At 55.8% G+C, this 25,212-nt stretch overlaps 1 protein-coding gene across 12 annotated transcripts; it reads right to left on the bottom strand.

Annotated features, from left to right (window-relative positions):
- Window positions 1-347: 347 nt before the first annotated feature.
- ITGA7 (integrin subunit alpha 7) lies at window positions 348-19,518 on the bottom strand (the record flags this gene model as incomplete). 12 transcript variants are annotated; one of them, XM_079714168.1, is made up of 26 exons in its annotated part: window positions 348-1,057; window positions 3,106-3,231; window positions 3,320-3,418; window positions 3,647-3,760; window positions 5,554-5,685; window positions 5,872-6,048; window positions 6,545-6,647; window positions 6,800-6,874; window positions 7,013-7,092; window positions 7,199-7,279; window positions 7,363-7,555; window positions 8,130-8,245; window positions 9,125-9,274; window positions 9,703-9,872; window positions 9,995-10,056; window positions 10,203-10,298; window positions 10,432-10,559; window positions 10,684-10,772; window positions 11,149-11,189; window positions 11,277-11,342; window positions 11,452-11,659; window positions 12,523-12,642; window positions 13,520-13,775; window positions 14,870-14,949; window positions 15,049-15,176; window positions 19,313-19,518. In XM_079714168.1, the coding sequence occupies 26 exons, from the start codon at window positions 19,516-19,518 to the stop codon at window positions 827-829; spliced, it is 3,327 nt and encodes a 1,108-aa protein (XP_079570294.1). In that variant the 3' UTR covers window positions 348-826. The 12 variants fall into 12 exon arrangements, with proteins under 12 accessions (XP_079570294.1, XP_079570298.1, XP_079570303.1 ...); XM_079714172.1 differs by adding an exon at window positions 12,951-13,028 and having other exon boundaries at window positions 11,149-11,342; XM_079714177.1 differs by lacking the exon at window positions 12,523-12,642 and adding an exon at window positions 12,897-13,028.
- Between the last annotated feature and the right edge of the window lie 5,694 nt (window positions 19,519-25,212).

Raw genomic sequence — 25,212 nt, forward strand, 5'->3', positions numbered from 1 at the left:
TCCTTGTGCAGTGAAAAAGCTCTATTCCCATCCTGACTACGGGGAGGAAACCGTTATACCCTGTCATACCCTAACTGCAAATTCCGGGACTGGGTCTCCCAATTTTTGCCCACTACCCCTAGGACAGCTCCCCATCCCTTCCCCGTGTTCCCCCCACTTCTGAGACCACACCCACGTGCCCCAAGGACCTGGTCACAAAAGTCACCAGTATCCCTGCCAGGCCCCCTGGGCTCCCTCCAACCACCACCTTTGTTCTGGGCTGTGGGGATACAGAGAGAACCAGTCCTCTCTGGAGACCCTGGGCATGAGGGAGCAGCACTCAGCAAAGAAGCCAGAAGTTTCGTCCTCAAATAGTTTTTAATAAATAGATAAAATCCACTGATTGATGCAGCAAACTAAGGTCAGAGGAGAGGGGAAGCTAGGGAGGGAAGAGCCCCTGAGTCAGCGACATAACCTCCTCCCCACCCTCTGGGCTTAAGGCACTTTCAGGGAGATAGGTCCTTGGGGTCTCATTATACAGGGTGAATGGGAGAGGGAGGGTTTAGGGTCCCTTCTCCCCACTTTTGCATCAGGACACCACTGCCCTCCTCCCCCTGCCCCACGACCCATCCCTGATTTACCCCCTCTCATCTCACAGCCTCCTAAGGGGAGGTTTGGGGGTGGGTGGGGGTGGTCCTCACGGGGAGAGAGGTCTGTGCCCCTCAGGAAACATATCCTGCCAAATCCTGATGGGACACCAGCAACCCAGCCTGCCCTCTTCATCCCCAGGAGCCATCTCTGGGGAAGGGGTGCAGGGGACCCATGGGCCAGGCTGGGAAGGAGGAGGCTAGGCAGTGCCTGGCACAGGGCGCCCATCGGAGCCCAGCTCTGGGTGCCCATCAGCAGCCAGGATAGGGTGTGCATCGGGGCCGCCCCCCCGGGGGCCGCCCCAGTTGTTCCTCAGGATGGTGCCCGTCTTCTCCTCCTTGAACTGCTCCCGGTCTTCCCATGGGATCTTCACCGCATGGTACTGGGGCACAGTGGCTTCGGGGTACCGCGCTCGCTTGAAGAATCCCATCTGGAAGAACAGCAGGCCAGACATGAGGAGGCTGCGGGGCTGAGGTCCCTGGAGCAGATGCCCAGCACACCCCAGCCTCCTGCCTCCACCATCCCTGGGACAGAAAGAACCAATAGCAGCAGAAAGGGGCTGGCTGGGCAGCAGCTCGTGCAGGAAGCAGCCCTCACAGGTGCCACCATCAGTGCTGGGTCCCCAGGTTCTCACTGACAGCAAGAGAAAGACCAGGAGGGGCCTGAGGTGCAGGACCAAGGACATCTCCCTTGGTGCCTGAAAGAGGGGGTTGAAGGTAGAACATCAGGACTGCTGACCCCAAAGGTTTCCACACCCCCAAGATTTTTAAGAGACCCAGTAGCATCCCCTAGAACACAGACAAGAGCAGAGGGAAAACGTGGCTTCCCAGAGCCCTGCAGACTCCAGAATGATTCCTCTCAAGCCTCATACACACAACCCCTGTGTACCGAGCAGCATCGCCCTTAGGGCGGGCCCTCTCCTCTATGAATATGGTAGCCTGGCCCCTCCCTAAGTCATAAACATGCTGGCCCTTACCTACCAAGACAGAAATGTGCCCCTTGCACACTCACACTCAGGACTTCCCAGGACTCCTACATGCTGGACTGCACGGCACCTCCTTGCACGTGTGTCTCTGCACACTCATGCCCACAGAAAAGACATGCACGGCACCTCCCTGCACTCCCCACATGCTCACAACCCCAGGAGCCCACCCAACCCTTGTGCGTGCCCCAGGCTGTGCACACTCACCCTTAGGGCCTCACCCCGACAACCACCTCCCCTCAGTTCCTGGAACTCACACCGCCCTCATGCAATCTCCTTTCTACACCCTGCACATTCCTGGTCCCCTGAATGCTGGGAGCTCGACCTACACTCACATACGTACCCACACACGCACACACACGCACGCACACACATGCTCACACACAACAATTACCCCACGGTCCCTGGACCCCCAGCTTCCGCAGCTGAGGGCTGCACGGCCAGACGGGCCCGGTAGTAGTTGGTGGGGAAAGATGAGCTCTGGCTGTTCCGATGGAAGAAGCCACACTGGGACGTAAGGGAGGAAGGGAGCAGAAGAGGTGGAGGATGGGAAGACTGAGGAAGGATGGGGGCCTCTACCTCTGCCTTGTCCCCCTTCCATGGGAGCGGGGAGCAGAGATTCTGGAGCCAGTTTCTCGGAGGCATCAATCTCCCCTAAGAATGGCAAGGTTCCCAAAAGTCTGGATGCCCAGAGGCCTGGTCCACTGATGACTCACATTTGCCAGAGGGTGTGCTTGGTCCTGGGGATGGGGGGCAGTTCTCCATAGGGCCCCAAGGGCGTGCATGGCTCCACATAGCCCAGATGTGGCATGTGGTTCAGGGGATGACCGCTGGTGATGGATGTGATTCTCTGTACTGACACGCGCATGAACGGGCTTTTAATGTGGAGCCCCAGATGCACACGTGATTCTGGCTACACTCTGTGTGTATGAGAATGGTTCCATGTAGAGCCTAGTGTGTGGAGGTTCCGAGTTCAGTCCTGGCAGCAGTTCCCTGCAGGCAGTTCTCCACACTGGTTGGCTTTCTTGGCCACAGTTTCCTTCCCAGCCTTACCCACCATGCTCTAGTTAATTCAGACCACACTTCCCTGCCTCCATGACTTTGCCTCTCATAGTCCTAAAAGGCCCAGACCCACCCATCCCTCTCCCCACATCCAGATCTTACCACCCCACATTCTAAGGCGCAGCTCCAGGGCCACCTGCTCTCAAGCTTTCTCTCGCCTGAATTCCCACTTCACTTTCTTGACTTAGTCCACTGCCTCGTCCTTGACTACTCCCCTCCCCAACTAGACTATAAAATCCCTGAGAACAAGGTCTACATCTGACTTATCTCTGAAACATCCAGGGCCTGATAGAGACGCTGGTACACGCAGGGTAAGTGCTCAATGCAGATTTGCTGAATAAATGGGAGACTGGGTGAGAGAACCACACCATGAAAGGCCACCTGCCTGACAGGGGAGCCCTGCCCCCACTGGCCTCACCCTCCCCAAGCCTCACCTTCCACATGAGCAGCACCAGCAGCGCCAGCACCAGCAGCCCGGCCAGTACAGCCAGAAGGATGACCCACCAGGGGACTCCATCTGCCACCACAGCCACGGGGTCCAGGTATACCGTCACTGGGATCTGGGGAGCAAGGGGTTAAGGGAAGAAGGGCTGGAGCAACAGGACAGAAGAGCTTCCCCTGCTCCACACCCCCAGCCCAGCAGCTCACCACTGTGGAGGCATCTCTGAGCAGCAAGTTCTTGATGGAGGATTTCACGGTGATGTTGGCTTGGACAATCACTTCCAGGGACTTCACAGCTGAGTACTCCTAAGGGAGCAGGGAAGGAGACCCTCCTCCTAAATGCCCCCATGCCCCCACCTCCCCCCAGCTCCTGAAGTTGTAAACGGAATGGTGCCCAGCACGGAGGGTGTTTCTGCCTGTCTTGGGTTGAGAGTATGCTGCATTTAGACAGGAAGGAGGAAGAAGGAGAAGAGAGCCCCAGGGTGGGTGTTGGGGAAGAGGATGCCCAGCCCAGCGCCCCAGCCTGACTCTCACCTCCAGGAAGGTGCTGTTCCAGAGGCGGCCCCAGACATGCAGCACAGCTGCACGGTCAAAGCTGTAGAGAGGGCAGCTGAACACCACGCAGCTGGCCGTACCCCGGGTACAGTCCTGGGGACCAGGAAAGGCAGGGCTCTGAGCTGCTTGGCCCCAGCCCACTGAGCTGCCCAGGGCCCAGCACCCTCACAAACGTGGTCACACAGACACTGTCTGCCCAGAGCCTTCCCTCCATCCCTCCATGAGCCCCCATTTCCCCGTGGCTCTCCATTCAATATCTCTCCCATTTTCCTTACCTGGCTTCAAACTCCCCTCCTCCAAGAAGTCCTCCAAAACTAACCCTGTGGTCCAAAATAGCAGCCTACCCCAAATCTGGGCTATTTGGCTTTGAAATGCATGGGGAGCAGGGAGGAGGTCCTTTGACAGCAGCAGGCAGAGTATCTTCCCCAGTAGATGCTTATGTTACCTAATGACAGTCCCGTATATTGAGCATCTATCTGCAAGGTACTTATCTCATTTAAATTCACAACTGTCCTGCAAGGTGCATATTATTATCATCCCCATTTTTCAAACTAGGAAATTAAAGTTCAAAGAGGCCAGGTGACCTGCCTCAGGTCACACAGTTAGCAAAGCTGGAAAGAGGTGGAGCAGATACTTGAACCCAGGTCCAGAGTGAGCAAAGCTGCACTCCTCTGTGAAGCCCAAACTCACTGAAGGAGGAGGAGGATGCCCCAGGAGCTTCTGGGGGGACAGGGGACTTAGGCCCTTCTCCTTCCAAGCCTGACCTAAATCCATTTGGCCCAGTCCCATCTAATGGCCCATTTGCCTAAAAATTAATGTTCTTTTCATCACGCTGCCTATATAGAAGAATGGCCACTTTCGAGCAATTCAAGAATCCTTGGTCAATTTGTCTAAAAGTCATTTTAAGTAAAAGAATCCATTTCAAAGTTCTTATCAAAAAGGGTGGCCTTTCAGAAGAAATAAGTCACCTGGAGAAAGCAGGACTATCCATGTAACAGGGAAACAGCAGTTACACAGTCCCATACCACCCCTGAGGTGCCTTCATTTGCTTTCCACCATGCTCTCAGGGGTGCAGGGAAGCCGAGGGCCCCCAGGAAGGATGGGCTGTGGCAGCGGAACTTCCTCCCAGACAGATGCCACCAGAGCTGGCCCAACTGCTGCTCTCCCCCTGCCAAGGTCTCTTTGCCTCTTTTTGCCTCTATTGCCCATCCTTTCCACACCTGGGATTCACCTTCTGCCACCAGGCCAAGCACCCCCTGATCTGTGTCCCCCGCCAACTCTCACTGCCAGTGCCATCCTAAAAGGGATGAGTACACAGAGTCTGCGCTAATCTGCTCAGTGAGCACCCCCAGGAACAAAACCGTGTGAAACAAGGAGGAAACGGAGAGGCAAAAGGGCTCGAAAAGGATAGGCTTAATGAATCACATAAATATACTACCGATTTAATTATTAGAACTTTTAAAACCTTCAAGTGTTTTTTGACATTGTGAAAATCAAGCAAGTTTCCTTATGCAAATTGACTTTCTGGCCTAAAAGAATTCAAAAGAATAACAAATAGATCTCCAAGACGGCTAAAACCACCCCCTATAAAATGTGACCTTTCATACAAACGCAGGGAGAATCAACTGCATGGGTAACGGGCTATGGTAAGTGCCCTGCTCTGGAGTGAACACCTGGTGGGCATGGGGGAGTGGCGGCGGCCGCAGCTGCTTCACAGGTGTGATGTGAAGTGCCCTGTCACCTTGCCCCCAGTGTCTGTGACCATCACAGCTGTTGACAGGCCACCCAGCACCCCGAAGCTCCCTGCCCTCCCCTCTCCCCGCCATCCTCTGCCATACCACGTGCCCCACCCCATCCTGCCTGGGCCACGTTTGCCCCGCCCTCACCAGGGTGACGTTTTTCTTCTTCTCGGCAGAGGACACTGGCCACCAGGACGTGCTGGGCTCCGGCTGCTCATGAGGCTCCTGCGGCTCTGGCTGCTCCAGCTCCCGCCGCCTTCTGTCCCTGCTGTCCACATCCTGAGGTGGGGAGGGGGCCCAGTGAGGGTCCCTCCAAACGCAGCAAGGAGAGGTGGCACCTCCTCCCCAGCACCCTCCTCCTGGCCCCCGACCAGCCACAGAGCCCCAGCCCCACGGCATCCTTCCCAAAGTCTGACCACGCCCCACCCTGCTTCCGCAGCCCCACCCACCTCGCCTAAGCCTCACCAGGTGGAGGATGTTGGGCCTGGGGGAACAGAGTCCCCTCTGCCCCGGCCGCTGCCCGCCCTCCAGCTCCACCCGCATGGGGTACAGCAGCCACTTCCCGTTGGCAATCTCGTGGGGCCACATGATGTTGAGGAAGGCCGAGCCCAGGGTATTGAGTGACTGGCCTTGGTTGGAGACCTGTGGGCACAAGAGAGTGCGAAGGACAGGTTCTAAATCCCCAGAGATGGAGGAGACAGGGCTGCGGGGAAGCCTCAGGAAGCATAGCTTCAACAAAGACTCAGGATCCTAGATCCAGGCACCATTCTCTGCCCACTCCAAACCCAGGAAAACCCGGAGATGTCACCAGGAAATGAGAGGAGGCCCCAGACAAGAAAGGGCAAGGTTCTGGGGAGAGATATCAGCCCTCCCCCATGTCCCCATCCCCCAGCGGAGGCCCCTGGGCCCTCATGGCCTCCCCAGACCAGCAGGTGAGATGTCCAGTCAGGAATGAGCAGGAAATGGTCAACTGAGCCCTCAACACAAACACCTGCACACAGCCAAGGCCCAGGAACTGGGGGAGGCCTCGAACTCGCCGGACCACCAGGCGCCAGATGGGAGAAAAGCCACAGCCCTTGGGACGTGTCTCAGCTTCTCCTCTGTGCCAAGAAGGGAGGGACCTCACCAGGCCACTTACCGTAACCTCATACTTGACCTTGCTGCCCACATCCCGCTCAGACTGCATGGCACTCTCGCCCCGCACCACGCCGGAGAAGAAGAGCTGCTGGGGAATGGCCACCCTGGTGAGGAGGGGTCAAAACAGGGGCTGAGGAGGCCTGGGGCCTGATGGAGGGTCAGGAGGGTCAGGCCAGGTGAGGCAGAGCCCAGGCCTGGGTTTGGGGGTAACAATGCCCACCCCTCTGGCGGAGGTGCCCACCTGGACAGGGCTTACCCCGTGATGGACAGTGGCAGCTCGATGAAGACACGGGCTCGGGCAGAGACCGGCTGCAGCTCCTGCTCGCTGATCCTGGTGTGTGGCAGGGGCAGGCGTGGGCGCTGGGCACAGGCACCGCCCCAAGGGATCAGGTGAGGACAGCAGAGCCCTTTCTAGGTGGACTTCAAGCCACTGCCCCCATCCCCACCCACCCTGCCCCGCCAGCCTTACGTGGCCAACAGCAGCTCCACCTCCAGCTCTGTGGTCTCAATGGTGATCCCTGAGGTGCTAAGGATGAGGTAGAAGGTGACCTAGGCAAAGGGTGGAGCAAGATTAGAGTCCAGGAGGGCGAAGGGCTTGAGGAGGGGTCAGGGGTGAGAGAGCCACTCGGATAGGGATAAGGGCAGATATGCCGACCTGAGCATCTCTCTTCATGGGGTTCCCCAGCTCACACTCAACATGGGAGGCGTTCTCATTGGACAGGCACAGAGGCTTCTCCTGGAGTGGGGAGAGAAGGAGAGATCAGCTTGGGTTACTGGAGCCCCCAAGACCCCACCCCTGCCCTTCCCCCGGGCCCTCACCGCAGGGTCCAGGGCCCGGACTCCTGAATAGTGCAGAGAGGCAGGGAGGGTGACCAGGAGCTGGGCTTCATGGGCGTCATCCCCATCAGCCTGGGGCTGGGCTGGGTCCGAAGGCAGATTGGTGACCTTCAGCTCCAGGCCAATGACTGGCTGCCCACTCAGTGCAAACAGGGCTGTCGTCCCATCTGCATCCCTGGGGGGTCAGATCCCACTCACTCTAAGACCTGAACACGTGCCCCCGCCTCTCCCTCTTCCTGCTCCCCCCGCCAGTGCGTGCTGCCTGCCCCCACTCCCTGAACCTCTCCTCCCACCCTGGCTCTTCCAAATCTCCGCACACACTGGTCCAAGCCTCAGACTCAAGAGAGTCAAGACTGGGAGTCAGGGGACCTTTGTTTCTGGCCCCAGCTCCAGCACTTATTGACCTTGGGCAAGTAACTTAACCTCTCTAGGCCTCCGTTCCCCATCTCTAAAGTGGGACTAGTAATAGTTCCTGCTTCATGGGGTTGTGAAGACATAACAGTGAGATGTATGTGAACTGTATAATTTTTTTTATATGGTGAAGGCTTGTCACTCTCTGTCAGAGGAGCCCCTGTGGGCCCCTCACTGCCCTCATCCTGCAAACTTCTGAGCTCTCGGCAGGTCCTCCCCACCTTCCACCCTCTCCCTGAAGGCTCAGCCCCCGCCCCTGCTGGCCCTCCCAAGGGGACTTGCTTCTGTCCCTTGATCTCTTGCCTTCCCACCCCACCTGCTCCCTCGCTCCCCCTCACATGGGCAGAGGCTGAAACTCCGTGTCGCTGACACGGGCGCAGAACCGAGCGTGGACCAGCTGCAGATTGCTCTGACACACCTTGTCTTCACCACAGCCTTGCTTCAGAAAGTGGATCTGGGGAGAGATTTGAAGAGGGGGTCATTCCCAGGGGGTGAATGTATCTCCAAGGCGTATGGCGGGGTAGAGGATCACGGGAATAAACAACCTGAGTTCAACCCGTGGATCTGCTGCTTCCTAGCTGTGTGATACACCCAGCTGGTCACCTAACCACTCTGAGCTGTGTCCTCATCAGTAAAATGATGGGGGCTTCCCTGGTGGCGCAATGGTTGAGAGTCTGCCTGCCGATGCAGGGGACACGGGTTCGTGCCCCGATCCGGGAAGATCCCACATGCCGTGGAGCGGCTGGGCCCGTGAGCCATGGCCGCTGAACCTGCGCGTCCGGAGCCTGTGCTCCGCTACAGGAGAGGCCACAACAGTGAGAGGCCCGCGTACCGCAAAAAAAAAAAAAAAAAAAAAAAAAAAGTAAAATGATGGGGGTATTACGATGCCGTGGTAGAAAGCAGCAGGCTAGTCCACAGCGAGGCCGCATTTCCTTGGCCTTTCTTGCATGTAACTAAGTCCCAGACTTAGAACGTGAAGAGAAGTAAAGAGCATCACTTCCGGACTGGCCATAAGAACCATACAAGGAGCTCCCCGCCCCCCTCCAACTGATGGGGATAGAGGTGACCTAAGGACTGGGAGGCCACATTTTGAACATGGCAGACCCCCACCACCCTGTGCCCCTGAATGACTGCCTGTCCCCTCTGACTAGGAACACATGATAATTTGGGCCATTTTACATCTGTGGTCCACCTGTTACAGCATCTAGAAATATGAGGAACAACTGGGGTAACATGAAAGAATTTTGCAAGCTATGAATGTCACTGGCGAGGGATTCATGATCCCTGTCCCTCCCAGCTTCTTTTCCTGGGCTAAACCAGAATGCATGCTCACCTCTGTCCGCTGGGTGCTGGGCTGGTGGGCATTGAGGATGGGGGCCACGGGGGGCAGCCCCTGACCAGGAGCCTGTCGCCGGAGCCGAGGGGTCTGGAGACTATAGGACAGAGTCACCACGATGGCTCGAAGCTTGTCTTTGACATTCTCCTGGGGAAGGGAAAAGATAGACATGAATACAAGAACAACCCCCAGACCCCAGCCCTGCCCAAAGCCCCAGCCAGACCTAGGACAGATCCTGAAACCTGGAAAGAGGCTCAGGGAGACAAAGGAGAGAGGTGGAGAACTGGACTAGCAGGGGGAGAGCAACTGGGGTGGAGAAGGGAGGACAGCCAGGATTTAGGGCTTCAGGGACCAGACGAGAAGATGGAACCTGCCATGGTCATCTCCAGGGCGTATAGAACTTGACAGGAGATGCAAGAAAACAGCAGGTAAAAGAGAGGCCCAAAAGGGAGCCTTCCCAAAAGTCGAGATCTTAGACTGAGGTGTGAGTGTGTTTGGGAAGAAGATGAGAGGAACCCAGGAAAAGAGAAGATGTGATGACAATGACCCTCAGAGGCCAAGGGGTCAGCGTCCACCTGAAGCTGAAGCATAGTGTCTCCACAGACTCGGTCATGCTGGTGTTTCAGCCACACGGTGCCTGAGGCCTGGTGCTTGGGGTCATCCGGGCCACGGCTCAGGAAGGTCACACGGGGCACCTGGCCCCGGAGCCTCCGGTCTGTGTCCCCATCTAACGTGTAATCCAGGGCTGTGGCAGGCGGGAGATGAGGGGCCCGTGAGCTGCAGAGCAGCTCCAATGGGCCCTTCTCTGCACCCCGGAGTGACCCACCCTGACACCCAAAGGGGTGGGAGCGGAGGGGCCTCACTCACCCACAACAGGGCTGTAGCTGCTGGGCGATGCAATGTAGCTGAAACAGACCCTGAGGTCCATGCTGTGGGGACAAAGGCAAGGCTGACAGGCCCGGGCCACACCCCAACCCTGCCCACTCCTGTCCCAGCCCCAGCCCCAAACTGGGCAGACAGGGGAGAACTGGACCCTGGAGGCTCCCCTCCACCCTCCCCTCAGACCCCGCCTCACCAGACCGAGTGGCCACTGGCGCAGTTGGGTTGTTCTAGGTCGATGGCTCTTGGAAGAATAGAGACCTCGTGGGAGACGTGGAGGACGGGCCTGGCCCTGGGGAAGGGGGAGTCCAGGGCACAGGAAACATGAGAACATGAGGCTGGGAAAGAGGGGAGGCGGCAGATCTGGCACTGCAGAGCGGCTCCGGCCTTGGGGAGGGGGAGGCCAGCAGAGAGGGAGGGCTCACCTGAAGAGCACAGCAGTGTCGGCCAGGGAGCCCACCAGCAGGTCCGGGTAGCGGTTCCCATCCACATCCAGGCCGCCCGACAGAGAGTAGCCAAAGCTCTTTATGCCCACAGCCTCGCCCTCCAGCACCTGGGGGACCAGACCATCAGCCTCCCCACCCATCACCCCCCAGCCTCTGCCTCCCCCACCCTCTGATGCTGTGCCCCCTGGATCCCCCAGACACCCATTCCCTCATCCCCACCACTCCCCTCACCTGGGAAGGTTTGACGACAACCCCCAGGCTGCTCCCGTGGTAGATAAAGACTTTCCCATCCCCGTCGAAGGGAGCCCCTACAGCAAGGTCTGCAGGAGTGGGAGAAAGGCAATCAGACCTGGGGGCTGAGGGTGGGAGGCATGAGGCCCAGGCCCCTACTTTCCCCCAGTCACTCAGTTCCATACCCTGTGTTTTCTATTTTATTGAGAGGCTACTAAGTCCTGGGCACCTTACACATGTCATTTTTAATCCTTTCAGTTACTCTCTGCAGGTATCACTAGCTCAGAAAGGGTACTTGCCCAAGGTCACAAAGCTGGTAAATGGTAAAGCTCAGACAGGAGCCCAGGTTGCTCCTCTCCCTGGGCCCTCAGAAGACCTTCCCCTTGACCTCAGAGGCACTTCTGCACCCCTGCCCCTCCCCCCTCCCTCCCCCCCTTCCCCAGCCTTCCCTGTCCCCAGTCACACCTGGGAAGCCATCTTGGTTGAGGTCCCCCAGGACAGCCAGACTGATCCCAAACATGGAGTCAGGAGAGCCGCAGAGCCGGAGAGGGGAGACCCCAGCCCAGTGACCCCCCTGGTTCAGGTACACATACACGGCACCCCCCAGTTCTTCTTGGCGCTCAAAGAAGTAGGGGGCACCCACTACCAGATCTGTCCAGCTATGGAGAGAGGGAGACAGCCAGTGGAGTCAGGTGGAGAGGCCAGAGGCCCCTTACCCCTCCTAGATCCAGCCTCCCCCAGGCTCCACCCGCCTCAGCCCACTCTCACCCGTCATTGTTAAGATCAGCCACCGCCAGCGAGTAGCCAAAGCCAGAGGTCAGGCGCTCCCCGGACAGCATAACTTCAGGCACCAGGCGACTGGCGCTGTCTTTGTGCAGAATGACCACAGCACCCTTGTGGTTGGCACGGGGGGCCCCTGCCACAAAGCTCAGCTCCTCTGCTCGCACCAGACTCTTCCCCGAGTCGATGGAGAAACCTGGATGGGGGCAACTCACCAGTGAGCTCTCCCCACCAGACTCCCAGCCAGGGTAGGTCACACCTCCTCCCACCCCGCCCCTCCCTAAAAGGTAGAGGTGCCCTCTGAGATGTCACCACCACAGCTGGACCACTCCTCTTCCCCTCCAGAGGCCCGGAAGCCCTCCCCACCCAGAGACTAAGGTCTGGCACAAGAAGTGCGATGAGGTCGGCCTCAGGGCCTGGGGAGGAAGGAGAAAGGCAATGGCTGAGAAGGCCAGGCCGCTGGGCTGGGGGCTGAGGCACCGGCGGAGCTGGGTCAGGGGGCCCCATATGATTCCCTGGAACTGCTCTCCTCTCTGCACACCCAGGAGGCCCCCATCCCATCCAATGCACCTTCTTTGCCCCCTACTCCCACCATCCTGGCAGGAAGAGGAAGACTTCACATGGACAGGAGAGGAGGAAACAGGGGGGAAATGGGGAAGAGCTTGATTCACGCAAGCTTCTCCCAGGCCTCGTTTCCTCCTCTTCTGCAGAAGGACGCGGATGAGAAAGGAGAGGGACTTACCAACACAGCTGGACCTTTCTCCGCACATGCCCTCCATCCATCCCCCACAGAAAGTCCCCCAGAGGTCTAGCCTCCTTCCTTCCCAGTACAGCCTCAGCCCATCTGGATCGTCCTCCATGGAGACCCCCGTTCACAGCCCCGAGGCTTCACCCCTGGGGCCTCTTCTCCTTGGGCCTGGTTACTGGGCTCAGCTCTTGTCTGTAATCTGGGCCCAGTGGGTGTTTCTCTGGGTACGCGTTGTGGGGCAGGGCAGGAGAGGTGGGGAGGCCAGGCCAAGCCCCCAGGGCCCAGGAGGACGTGGAGGGGAGCTTACAAACCTAAGTAGCTATTCAGGGCCAAGTCTCCGGCTGGTCCTGGGAGCCGGTCAGCAGGGTCCAAAGTTTTATACACCAGCTGGTCAGGGTCTGAGCTATCAATGTTGGTCACAAAGAGCAACCCTGCGGGGGGCGGGGCAGGGGAGACACCAGGGGAGGGACATCCAGAGGAGGGGCCACAGAGTGGGGAGACAGGCAGACAGAAAGAGGAAGAAGTGGAGGAAGAATACGAGAGAGACAAACAGACCAGAGAGATAAGAATCAGAGACACAGAGTGAGGGACAGAGACAGAGACGGAAGGACGGGAGCGTGGAGAGAGAGGACAAGAGAGAGGAGCAGAGGGTTAGAGCGGCTCCGGGCCGGGGAGGGGTCCCTACCAAAGTAGCTGTTGGCAGGGACCGGGATGAGGCGGGGGTCCTGCTCCTTCTCACCCCCCGCCTCGTAGGGCCCGTCGTCCAGATGTGCCAGGTCCGCTGAGCCCTGCACACAGAGCTCCACCCTGGCCGTGCCTGCAAGGACAGACCCGTTAGTGCCCAGGACAGGGAGCAAGGAGCACCCGCAGGCCAGGCGCTAGTTAGACAGGCACCCAGGGAAGCCCCTCCTCTCCTTTCCAGCCCTATCTCCACCCCCTCCCGGCCCAAGCTGCCTGGGGTCCCCCAGACTTGGCATCACACTCACCGAGTGTCAGCCTGGCCAGCGGCAGCGTGCGGAGATGGGAATGGGAGTGATGAGGTGTGGGCTGGTGTGTTGGAGCATGCGGGCCCCGGCTGGGCATGTGGGAGCTCATGCCAGCATGTTGCAGAGCTCTCGGCCATGCGGAGGAGAGGCGATGGCCCCGTTCGTGTGCGTGCTGGCATGGCTGTGGTGAGAAGCGTGGCAGGGCCCCAGGGCTCCACGGCAGTGGACATGTGGGCGTGCTTGGCCACATGCTGCCCCCAACCCCCTCTCTGAGGTACTGGACATTTTGGTTCCCTTCTCCCCTCCCCAGGGAGTCACTCACCCTTCCAGTTATAGGTTCCTGGGGCCCCAAAGAGGAGGTAGTGGCTGTCGGGGGAGAAGGCAGCGGCCGTGCCCTGCTGGCAGAACCCAAACTGTTCGTGGCCCTGGGGGCGTCCCTCACAGAACTTCCACTCCCCACCATCCAGCTCGTCGTGGATGGCCAGGTCCTGGCTTAGCACAAAGCAGCGACCAATCACGTCCCTCGTCTCCAGGATCTGGTCCACACGCTGCCGCGCCTCGTATCGGTGCGCACAGGTCTGTGGGAGAAAAGGACAGGGGGTCATTCCACTGTGAGGGCCAGGACCCTGCCTGAGCCACACTGCCCGTGTGCAGACATTTGGCAGACACTGGTTCACTTGCACACGGCTGCACGCACGCAGGTGCGTACAGGCGCGCACACACACACAGACACATCTGCCAGCATCACTTGGGCACCGCCCCCCAGTCCAGTGTAAGGCAGGTATATATATAATCCCCTGCCCTATCCTCTCTGCACCCACTTCTTCACCCCGGCAGGAAGAGACCCTGTTCTACATTCTGCCCAGGCACCCAGAGCACAACTAAGCCAGCACCCAGAACTCGTATCCCCTCGATCCAGCCAGATGGGACTATCCCCGACATGCCCAGCTTGGTACAGCCTCTGAACCTTTCTAAGCACCGCCACCTCGTCTGCAAAGAACTCCCTCCCTTCTCCACTCTCCAAGTGTTGCTTATTCTGGAAATCCTGGCTCAAATCACCCCACCTGCAGGAGTCTTTGCTCTCCACTCCTCCCTTGAACTTGTATAGACTGGGGACCATACCACTCACTTAGCATTAACCATATTCTGCTCCATAGGGACTTATATTATTGTTTGTGCATGTTAGTGACAACACAGAGAGAAAGAATGAGAATCTCTGGAACTATGCAGGAGGCTAGTTGAGAAGCAGGCTTTTCCCTGAGTTTACACGTCCTCTCTCAGTAACCAGCACAATGCCTGATATTTAAAAGGTTCTCAGTAAGTTTGACAAATCAGTGGATGGATGAACGGTTAGATATTTTTAAATTTATAAGGACAGGGACCATGTCTTACACCTTTTGGTATCTCTCTGAGGTCCTCAGAAGCGGACCATCTTACCGTATTGCCAACCTGAGTTCTGTAAGCACATCTGTGCATATGCACACACCAGACACACACACACATACATACACACACCACTCTTGCATAAGTCACAAGAAGTGGTACTCATTGCAATTATATTACTGTTACAGAGTCAAACTGTTTTTCCTTCTTTTAAAAAATTAGTTTTCATGACCTTTTTCAATAAAAATAGTAAATATTAAAAGTCAAAAAAAAAAGATATGGTACTCACAACGATCTTGCCCCCAGGTCCCTGGCTCCGGACACTGACTCCCAACCACTGGTTCTCCTTACTCTCCTTCTGCACGTCAGCTGGAGGCAGGACACTGGGAATTAGGGGAGGAAAGAGGAAGCCAAGTCCTCCCCTCCCCTCCTCCTGTGCCCCCCACCCCACCCCCACAGGGCCCTCACCTCCCCGGTCGATGTCCACTCTGTAGCAGTCAGTCTCTTCCAGGCTCAGGGGGCAAGCGAAGAGGCCTCCAGTGCGATTCGCCTGCTGCCCAGGCAGGGCCAGAGCCTGGGGAGCACCCACCAGCAGCCTGCATGGTGGGGCAGCAGCAGGAGTTGGTGGCCAGAGTGCTCCACCTCCCCAGAGCTGCCCAGGCCCAACTCCTCAGTACCAGGCAGAGTGTTGAAGGACTAAGGCAAAGGGCCAAGAGCCAGTTTTCCCATGTCCTGATACGGGCAAATTAACACACTTGGCCGTGCAATCATCACATTACGCATGCACATACTATCTGGATGAAGAACCACATACATAGTAGATACACACACACACACACACACACACACGCATGCTCACGCCACCCAAGCAGCCTGGCCACTGGTTTGAAAGAACCGCCTGTTCCCAGCACCTGTTCCTGACCAGCCCTTCCTACCCCCCACTCCCTGGCCCCATCCCCAACCTCTGCCCTCCCCCACAACCACAGTTCAGTTCAAACCTTCCAAGAAATGCCAAAAATGCTGGAAGCAAAAGTAACAGCACCATGAGGTGGCCCAGGGACCAGCTTTGGGGGGCCAAGCAAGAGACTAGATATGGGTCCGCCTCCCTCACCCTCTCCTCGGGGATCCGTCAAAGACCCACCGCCCAGCAACCGTGCCAGCCCAGGATCCTATCAGTCACGCCGGCTGGCTTGGAGGTAGGGGCAAGTTTCTCTTTCTGTCTCCAATCCTAGCCCCGTTCTCCCCATACATCCTGAATCCCCTTCCCCATCCTTCCTTCTCCTCCCCCGTCCATGATTTTCCCCATTCCTCTCCCCGCCCCACCCCCGCCCAGCCTGCTCTCCTACCTCCCCCTCAGACGCTTTCCCAGCTACAACTTTCTTGGCAGGACAATTTTCCATGATCACAGCCAAGGCTTCTTCCCCAGGGGAGGACTGTGCTGGGAATGGAGGCTGCCTGGGTCCCCTGGGGAGGACCCCCACGCCAGGAGTGAGGAGAGAGAGAGGTGAGGTGATTGGCACCCAGCTGGCTACAAGGATCTTCTCTTCGCAGAAGGAGACTCAGAAGCATCAGCAAGACAAACCTCGAGGCCTCTCTCCCCCACTCTTTTCCTCCATCGCCCTCACTGGGGCGCGAGGCCCGAAACTGTGTGGGGCAATATTGCAGACAGGCATCTGTGGGGCACTGTGCCAGTTCTGATGGGGCACAGAGCCATTCTCTCTTCCCACAACTCCTCCTCGTCTCTTAGCAGCTGTCACCCCGTGTCAGAGCCAATGTCACGAGAGAGGGGGGTGGGGAGTGTAAGGGAAGAGAGCATACACTGGGCATTCGTTAACAACTATTTATCGAGAACCTATCATCTGCCAAGCCCTGTGTCAGGCACTGGTGAGACAAGGAAGTAATATTTATTCAGCACCTACTATGGGTCAGGCCCTAGGCTAGATGCCAGGGATATGAGGAACTAACGTTTATGACTCTCTCCTAGGTGCCGGGCACCAGGCTAGGCATGTTACCTGCATTATCTCATTTAACCTGCACAACAATCCTATGTGAGGATTCTTTGCTTCTCTTTCAGATGAGGAAACTCAGAGACATTAGTTGGATGCTGGAATTCAAACCCACATCTGCCAATTCCAATATCCATGCCTTTTCCACCCAATAACTGGCCACCTTCAGAAAAGGAAGACAGGGATGAGGAGAGGAGGGTAACCAAGCAGAAAAAGAAACTAGGTGGTATGGCCAACCTTCAGACAAGTCCATGGTGCTCCCACCTCCAAACACAGAGATGGGGAGCCCTTGGAGGACTGGGGCTGCCTCATTCATCTTTGCATTTGCCCCCCAGGAGGTGTCCATATGTGTTTGCTGGACCCACACATTATGTAGGCTCACAGAGACATGCAGCGTCTCAGCTGCTCAGCGCATAACTAAGCACCAGGAGAAGTTAACAGTCGTGTTTAATGCTCACATCTCCCCTGGAGGTCATGAGTAGGGAGTAGAAAGGAGGGGAGGGGTCCATATGGAGGAAAGAAGCTGAGTGCATAGCTATGCCCAGCCCCACCCTTGGTGGAGAACAGACCAGACCATCCCACCTGGAACAACAGTTCCCACACACAGCCTCTCCAGTCCCTCCACCTCTGCCCCAGCCACACACTCCCTCCTGGCTTCATCCCATGATCCCCAGCCACCCCAGACCTCTGGACAGAACAGTATCCACAGATGCAGCCACTGCAGAGAGAAAGGCAGCTAGGAGCAAAGGACTCCCTGGGAGCCTGGCTAAGTGGAGGTGAAGGGAGTAGCCCAGTACCTCTGCACTTCTCAATTCCCCATTCACTCCAGGCTCCAACCCAAGTCTGGCCCACTCTGACTCTCTCAATCTGGGTGGCCCTCTGGGGAGGGTGCTTGGCCTGGAAGGTTGGCTCAGCCCCGGGGGTCCTCCAGCCAAGCCTTTGGATCCAGGCTCGCTGTAAGGCACTAAAGCTACGCTCCAGCTCTGTGGATCACCGTACAAGAAAAAAGGTACCAACACTCATAGCACCCGCTGTGGGCCTCGCACTATTCTCAGCATTTTACATGTGTTAACAACTCTTTCAATGCTCACAGCAACTCTATATGGTAGTACAGTTGATGGTATTACAGTTGATGGAAATAAATGAGGCTGAAACCACAGAGCAAAGAAGGTTACACTTCAAAGTCTCATCCGGGGCCAGACTGAAAGACATCAAAATTGGTGAGGTCTTTCGATCAGTGAGTGCTGGGGAAGGTGACCTGCAACCCCAAAGCCAGGGACTTAGCGAGGTATCTGGCCTCTCACAGGCCACCAGACAGCAGAGCGCCCCCTGCTGGAACAAGAGCAGGGTGAGGGGGTCAGGCCCCTCTGGGAAGGCCCCCAGTTTGGCTCAGGGGCCACCATCAGAGACGAGGGGGAAATGACAAGAGACCAAGCTATTAAAAATAACCTAGAATTTGCCTGGAAATAGCTCAGAGAGCTCAGCATGTCCTAAAAAGGCCTCCAGTCCTAGAACTCTAGCACATAGGGGGAGGGGGGAGGGAGGGAGACAGAGATGAGGGAGGAAGCAGATAGAAGGCTGAAGAAGAGATGAAGTCAGTAGCTTTCCATTGCTCCCAAAGTTTGGGAGACTGCTTGACCCTGCTCGCTGATGACAGGGATAATGGAAGATGAAGAATCAGAGCTAGCCCCTCCTCCCTGAGCAGGGGAGAGAAATGAGCTCTTGTCCCTACTCTCTGCCCCCAGGCCAATAGCAGTGGGGAGAAGATAGTCCCAGTGGACAGCACTGATCCCAGTAATGGACACTTAGTGTGGCTTAGGCACTGGCCTAGGAGAGAAAAGTCCCCTGGAAGGAAGGGGTGGGCCGCTTTCTTCCCCTTCCTGCCTCTCTTTTTAAAATCGTATAAGGAGCTGGGGCCAATAGTACAGGAAGCATGACAGTCACAGTCCCCATAAGTGTGTCTTTCTCCTACAGGTCCCGAACTGATTAGAAAATAACCAGAATTGTCCTCTGCCCCTCACTCTCCCTGCCTCTCCCCACTGCTGAGATTCCTGGAGCTGGAAATTTCCTGAGGAGGAGGAAGGGGAACAGCCTGGCCAGCATCCTTCCTGGATCTCTCTCACTGCTGCTACTGCTGCTGCTGCTGCTACAACTTTGGAGGTTCTGTGTTCTGCCACCCTCTATCACCAAACCACATAGTTCAGACTGCCAGACCCTCCCAGGTCCTCTCCCAGCCTTCCTGTGGCCCTGAGCCACAGAAGCGGCAGCCCAGTGTCCTGATGCTCTCTTTCCATCCCATGGCAATGCCCTGGCAGGAAGTTATTTCTGGAGTCTACCCTCCATCACTTCCATGGCACCTTCAGCCTCTCTGTCCTTTCCCTCTCCTCCTGACCTAAGCAGAGGCCAAATGCTCAATCTCCCTCCCTGAGGGAGTTCAGCCCCCAGAAGGAGGGGAGCCACAAGCCCTGGGACTGGAACAAGAATGCAAGTTGGGGTGAAAGGTGAAAGGAGATAACTCCCAGCCAAGACAAGAACCTTGTTCTCCAACTTATCCCCGAAGCAAGATGCTGGGTGTCAGACCCAAGACAGGCAAGGCTCCAGGCTGGGGTGTGGGTTATCTGTAGGCAGCCTGAGTCTTGATGGGGTTGGAAGACTGAGAGATGGGGCGGGCCGAGGGGGCATCTGTGGCTCGGGCACGGGGATTCTGCGCGGGTGTGGTGACTCACCAGCTTTGGGGTCCGGGCTGCAACTGCCGATGCAGAGCCACTGAGAAGCCAAAAAGACTCCCTGGCTCGCCTTCCTTGCGCAGGGCGCCCATCACGTCCAGATTGAAGGCGACAGCCCCTGGGAAGAGCAGTCCGGCAAGCAGGGAGCCAAGAAGGTAACAAATCCCAGGGGTCCCCCATGGATCGCGGCCCGGAGTCCCTGCCATGGGGCGACCCCCGCGCGCGCTCCGGGAGAGCGCAAGGAAATCCTCTCGCGCCCCGAGTCCCAGGTCTCCCGAGGCGGGTCTCTGGTCTCCGAGTCTCGCTGGCCCTTCAGAGGGTCTCCCAGTCTTCCGCCTCGCCACCCCTCTCCCGCCGCTCCGCCGCCCCAGCACCAGCCAAGACAACTGCAGCGGCCGCAACCCCTGGTCCACTCCGGCTCCCGCCTCCGCTCCCACGGGTGCCGCCCCGGCCCCGCCCTCGCCCCGCCCCTCGGCCCCGCTGCAGGTGGAGGTCGCCGGAGTCGCAGAGGGATGCCCAGGAGGGTGGCTCCGGGTGGAAACCCTCCGAGCCCCACCCCACCTCGGGCGCCGCCCCCGCCAGCGCTCTCCCTTTCCCCCCACTCCGGCCCTAGCCCGCGAGCGGTGGAGGCGGTGTCTGGGAACGGGGAGGGAGTGAGAAATAAGGATAGAAAGGCGCCGAAAAAGAGGAGCGGCGGGGGGCGGGACGGGTAAGAGATGGGAAGTGGATGAGGCTAAAGGAGAGTCTGGGAAGAGAGAAATGCAGAGAGAAAGATGCAGATGAGTCCGGTGTGGTCCCTTCTCCCCATGGACACACAGAGCACCTCTCCTGCTGTTTGAATCAAACCATTTCCCACCCCATCCCATCCCACCTCTCAGAGTCCGGCCGTGACGACGGCTCTGCTGGACACATACATCGTCAGCGTTCAGAGAAGCAGAGGAAAAGAGAGGCGAGAAGAAAGAAAAACTCAGCAGGCCTGGGGAGGGGAACAAAGGAGGCAGGTAGAAAGAAAACTGAAAGAAAAAAGAGATGGAGAAAGAAGGGTAAGAGTTTGATCACCAAGGACGGAATGAAGGGAGAAAACAAGGAAAAGACTGAGGGTGATATAGGAAGAGGAAATTAAGCTGGGGTGAAAGCATAGACTGTCAAAGAAGGCCAAAAATGTGAGAGATTGGCCCCAAGAGGCAGAGAGATGGGAAAGAGGTCTCTGGCTTCCAGATCCTTCCCAGAACCTTACATTTCCTACCCTCCAAAGGGGAAGGGATTGGAGGGGACAGGGTCCTGCGCTGGCCCAGGCAGGATCGGGGTGGGGCTTCCCAGGGATGTCCACAGGGACTTGTCCCTCTGCCTCTCCCTTCCCCCCAGACTGAGACAAAGGCAAAGGGTGGGAGGACATTTTCCAACTGTGCTATTTATAACTCTAATCCAGAAATGGGGCCAAGAAGAGAGATAGGAAATAATTTGACACAACTGGAACCTCACTTGCTGCCACATCCCGTTCCTAGTTCTCTTTCTTACTGGGTGTTGGTCTTGGGTATATCCATCTTTCCATTTTTCTCCCTTCTCTCTCTCACCCTCTGGTTTTGTTTCATCCCCAGCTCTGTCTTCATCCCCCTTCTTGTCTCTGTCACTTGGAATCTTTCTAGACTATTTCTCAATGTCTCTAATGTTTCCTTTGCCCCCCAAACACTATCATATCCTTAAGACTCTCTGTTCTCCCTCCCTGTCTTCAAAGCTCCAATATGTGTTCTCCCTAATTCCTCTTCCCATGTTCCCTTTGTCTCTCTTACTCCTTTTTCCAGGATTATACTTAAAATTTTTTTTTAATTTTTAAATAGGCTCTCACTCTGCTGCCCAGTGGGACAATCCTTGCCCTGTGTAAGTTACTATACATTTGAAAGTTTGGGCCTCCATTTTTGCAACACTACACTTGTGGCCATCCCCTCCAGGGGACCAGCACACCTCTAAACAGGTGCTGTCCAGGTAGTTCAGCAGGCTGGCCCCGAGATCCTACTTTTATTATCCCCCAGATATACCCTCTCCATTCCTTTTCTATCTCAGAGCCCAGACAATGGAGAAGAGCTGATAGGAGAATGCAGAGGAGTAAAACCAGGATAGAACCCGGACTCCTGACTCTCAGCCCAAACATCCAACTGGGGTCAAAATGCCTTCAGAGCCCCAGCTGCCTCTGTCTCTGCACCTGCAATCCTTGCCTCCCTCCATCTCTATTCCACTGGCTCCTGCTAAATCCGAGGCTGAAATCAGACGCCAAGAATCTGCTTCTGACCTCCTCTGCCCAAATATTTGAGAAGTCACCTCACCCGCCACAGGAGGAAGGAGCAGGAAAGAAGAGAGAGAGACAGGCCACCCAAAATTAGCCTGGCTATAAATAGCCGGGAAAGGGAGGGCGGGGAACATGAGAGAGTCCCAGACCAGCCTAGTAAATGTAGATGTGTAGATTTTCCCTAAAGGAGAAATGGAACCAGATTGTTGGAGTGGGGAGCAGTATTTCAGGTTAAGGGGGAATGAAGAAGCCGGAGGAATCCAGAGAATGGAACAAGCTTAATATTCGAATAAACAACCTGCCAGAGAACTTCTGTATTTGAGTTCAAAGTTCAGGAATTCATTAAACTAAAACCAGCGCTGGGAATTCCCTGGTGGTCCAGTGGTTAGAACCCCACGCTTTTACTGCGGTGGGCCCGGGTTTGATCCCTGGTCGCGAAGCTAAGATCCCACAAGCCCTGCGGCACGACAGAAAAAAAACAAAAAACAAAAAACACCAATGCTGTTACTATGTGTTTCCACTAATATAACAAAACTGTGGAGATGAAGAACAGATTGGTGATTGCCGGGGGACAGGGATGGGGAGGTGGAGGTGTGAATATAAAAGGATAGCATAGGGAGTTCCTTCCTGGGGAAGAAGAGTTCTGTATCTTGATTTTGGTGGTGGTTATCGAATCTACCCGTGGGATAAGATTGCATAGAGCTACGCACACACACAAATGAATGCATGTTAAAAAAAAAAAACTGGGGAAACTTGAATAAGGCTTGTAGGCTAGTTAACAGTATTGTACCTATGTCAGCGTCCTGGTTTTGATATTGTGCTACAGTTATATAAGATGTCGCCTCTGGGGGAAGCTGGGTGAAGGGTACACAGGATTTCACGCACTATTTTTTTGCAGCTTCCTCTGAGTCTACAACTATTTCAAAATAATTTCAAAACATTTTAAACATTGATGGATTCCAGACCCAGCAAAGACTTTGGCCCTTGTCTGGCAGCCCCTCCCCCTCTAACAGCCCTCTTCCCCTCTGACAGGGATCCCTGTTTTTCACCTCCCCCAGATCACACATTGCCCAGCTGCTGTCTCTAGCTTAGGAGCAGACACTTCCAGGACACACACTGCAGGGTTAACTTCTCCCTATACCTCATCTGGCAGCAGAGCTTTGGAGCATATGTCCTAGGGTCAGCCTCTTCCTCCCCAACATACATGAGGACTTTCTCACCCCACCCACCTCTCCAGCACTGGAATCCTTCTGCTAGCCTCTGAATTCTGGCTGGAACCAAAGTTCGAACTATGGGAGTGGCTGGGAGAGAAAGAATATAAACGTGATTGAGGACAGTCAGTGGGGAAATGACTTGACCGCTCTGGTCTTTGAGGATCCCAGGGAAATCCCTTGCGTCTTGGGGAGAAGGACTGGGAGGTCACTTCCCACAGTGAGCCATTTAGACTGTCTTGAGGGCCCCTTTTCTTTGAGCACTGGCTTCAGGCCAACCTTTGGAACTTGGCCACACCACCAACGGCCCCCTCTTGAAGCCCAGCCAGATTTCCCAGTATGAGAAGCCTTCTCCACTCACACCATGTCCTCCCTCAGTCCTCACCCAACTCCTAACAGCTCAGCAGCATCCGGCCCTAAGGCTTGGCCCGGCCAGTCAGCTTGGAGCTTGCTAATTAAAGCTATCTGAAAGAGACCTCAAAAGAACAGGGAAATGAGTGGACAAAAAGAGTATGGAGTTGCATTCATTTATTCTAAGAGAAAAATAATCTGAGTGGGAAATTGTAAGCAGAGGTGGGCAGAAAGAGATTTCAGATTTCAAGAGTCATTCTCCGGATATTCATGCAGCCAGTGTCCACCTCTACCAAAGGCAGGTGGAGCTGAGTTTCAACCACAGTAGACACTGAGGTTAGACAGTGAGCAACAAGGGCCCAGAAAAAGAGTAGGTGGAGGATGACCCTGGAGAGATCAACTGGAGTCCCCAGATACAGGCACCCATGTCCTCTGCCCAACTCTAGGGCAAAGGAACAGCCCGTGTGTGGGAGAGGAGGGCGGGGCTGATGTCCGCAGAGTCCTGGCAGGCTCTATACCGTTGTGAAAATGTCAGGCAGTTGTACCAACGGGGTGAGGGTAATACAGGATGAGCCTGGCACTCTCCATGAGTCATCCTGATCTTAACAGTACAGACTCACCACTGAAAGCCCCAACACCAACCCTCCCTTGTTAGCCCCTGCCCTCTGTTTCACGATCCGCTTGTCACCATTCTCTGGCACCCCGGCCAACCCCTGCCTTTCTCTCCCAGCTTTGCGAGTGAGGCACCAGGCATCTTCCAGTCTGCCTCTATTTTGCTTGCTCACTGTGGTTGGAAGCGAAAGCCAGAGTGGGGGAGGACTGGGCCAGGCTGCCCTGCAGTGCTCTCACTCTTCCCGCTTGTATTGCTCAGCCCCTCTCTGGAGCGGAGCCTCCTCCCAAACACTCCCCCCACTACCAGGATTCCCTCCAACTGATGCCCCACAAGCATAGAGAGGTATAATGACAAGAGACATGGAGCCATCCCCAAAAGTGCTTCTAGGCCTCCCCCTCCTGGGTTCTCTCCCATGGGTTCTATGGTATAGTACAGTGGTTACACTCAAGCTCTGGCCTCAGAGAGCCCAGATCTGTATCCTAGCTAGACCACTTATGAGCTCTATTACTGCACTGCTCTGTACTGCAGATTCTTCCTCTGCAAACTGGGGATGACAGTTACTATACTTCACATGATTGTTCTAGGAATTAAATGAAATAACACACGTAAAGTGATTCACACATGGTAAGCACTCAGGATATGTTGTTAAAGAAGTACACATATAAGCAAAAACACATAGACACAGTATCCAACACTTTTTATTCAGAGTTTTTATTTTGGCACTTAATGTTCTGCTTTACGCTGCCACTTAACCATTTCACTCACTAATCCTTTGACACTTGTACACCTACCGGGATTTAAGATGCTAGTCTGCAAAGAGTTGAGTGAACTAATCAGTAATCTTCAACTCTGACTCAGAAAATTCAAGAATGTTCTATTCTAAATCAATCAGCGGGACTTCCCTGGTGGAGCAGTGGTTAAGAAGCCTGCCAATGCAGGGGACACGGGTTCGAGCCCTGGTCCGGGAAGATCCCACATGCTGCGGAGCAACTAAGCCCGTGCGCCACAACTACTGAGCCTGCGCTCTTAGCCCACGAGCCACAACTACTAAAGCCAGCAGGCCTAGATCCCATGCTCCTCAACAAGAGAAGCCACCGCAATGAGAAGCCTGCACACCAGAACGAACAGTAGCCCCCGCTCATAGCAACTAGAGAAAGCCCGCGAGCAGCAACGAAGACCCAACACAGCCCAAAAAATTAATTTTTTTAAAAAAAAGAATCACCTGAACAACTTTTTAAAAAATAATTATACCAGGCCCCCACCCTCAGAGATCTGACCAAGGCATATTTTTTTAAACTTCCCCTGATGATTCTAATGTTTAGCCAGGGCTGAGAACCACTGATTTAATCTGATCTTCTAATTTTCCTAAGGAGAAAACCAACACCCGGAGTGGATAAGCAACTTGCCCAAAGTCACCCGGCATGTCAGTGCACAGTGCACC

Source organism: Hyperoodon ampullatus (genome assembly GCF_949752795.1).
Source record: "Hyperoodon ampullatus genome assembly, chromosome: 11".
Lineage (NCBI taxonomy): Eukaryota > Metazoa > Chordata > Mammalia > Artiodactyla > Ziphiidae > Hyperoodon > Hyperoodon ampullatus.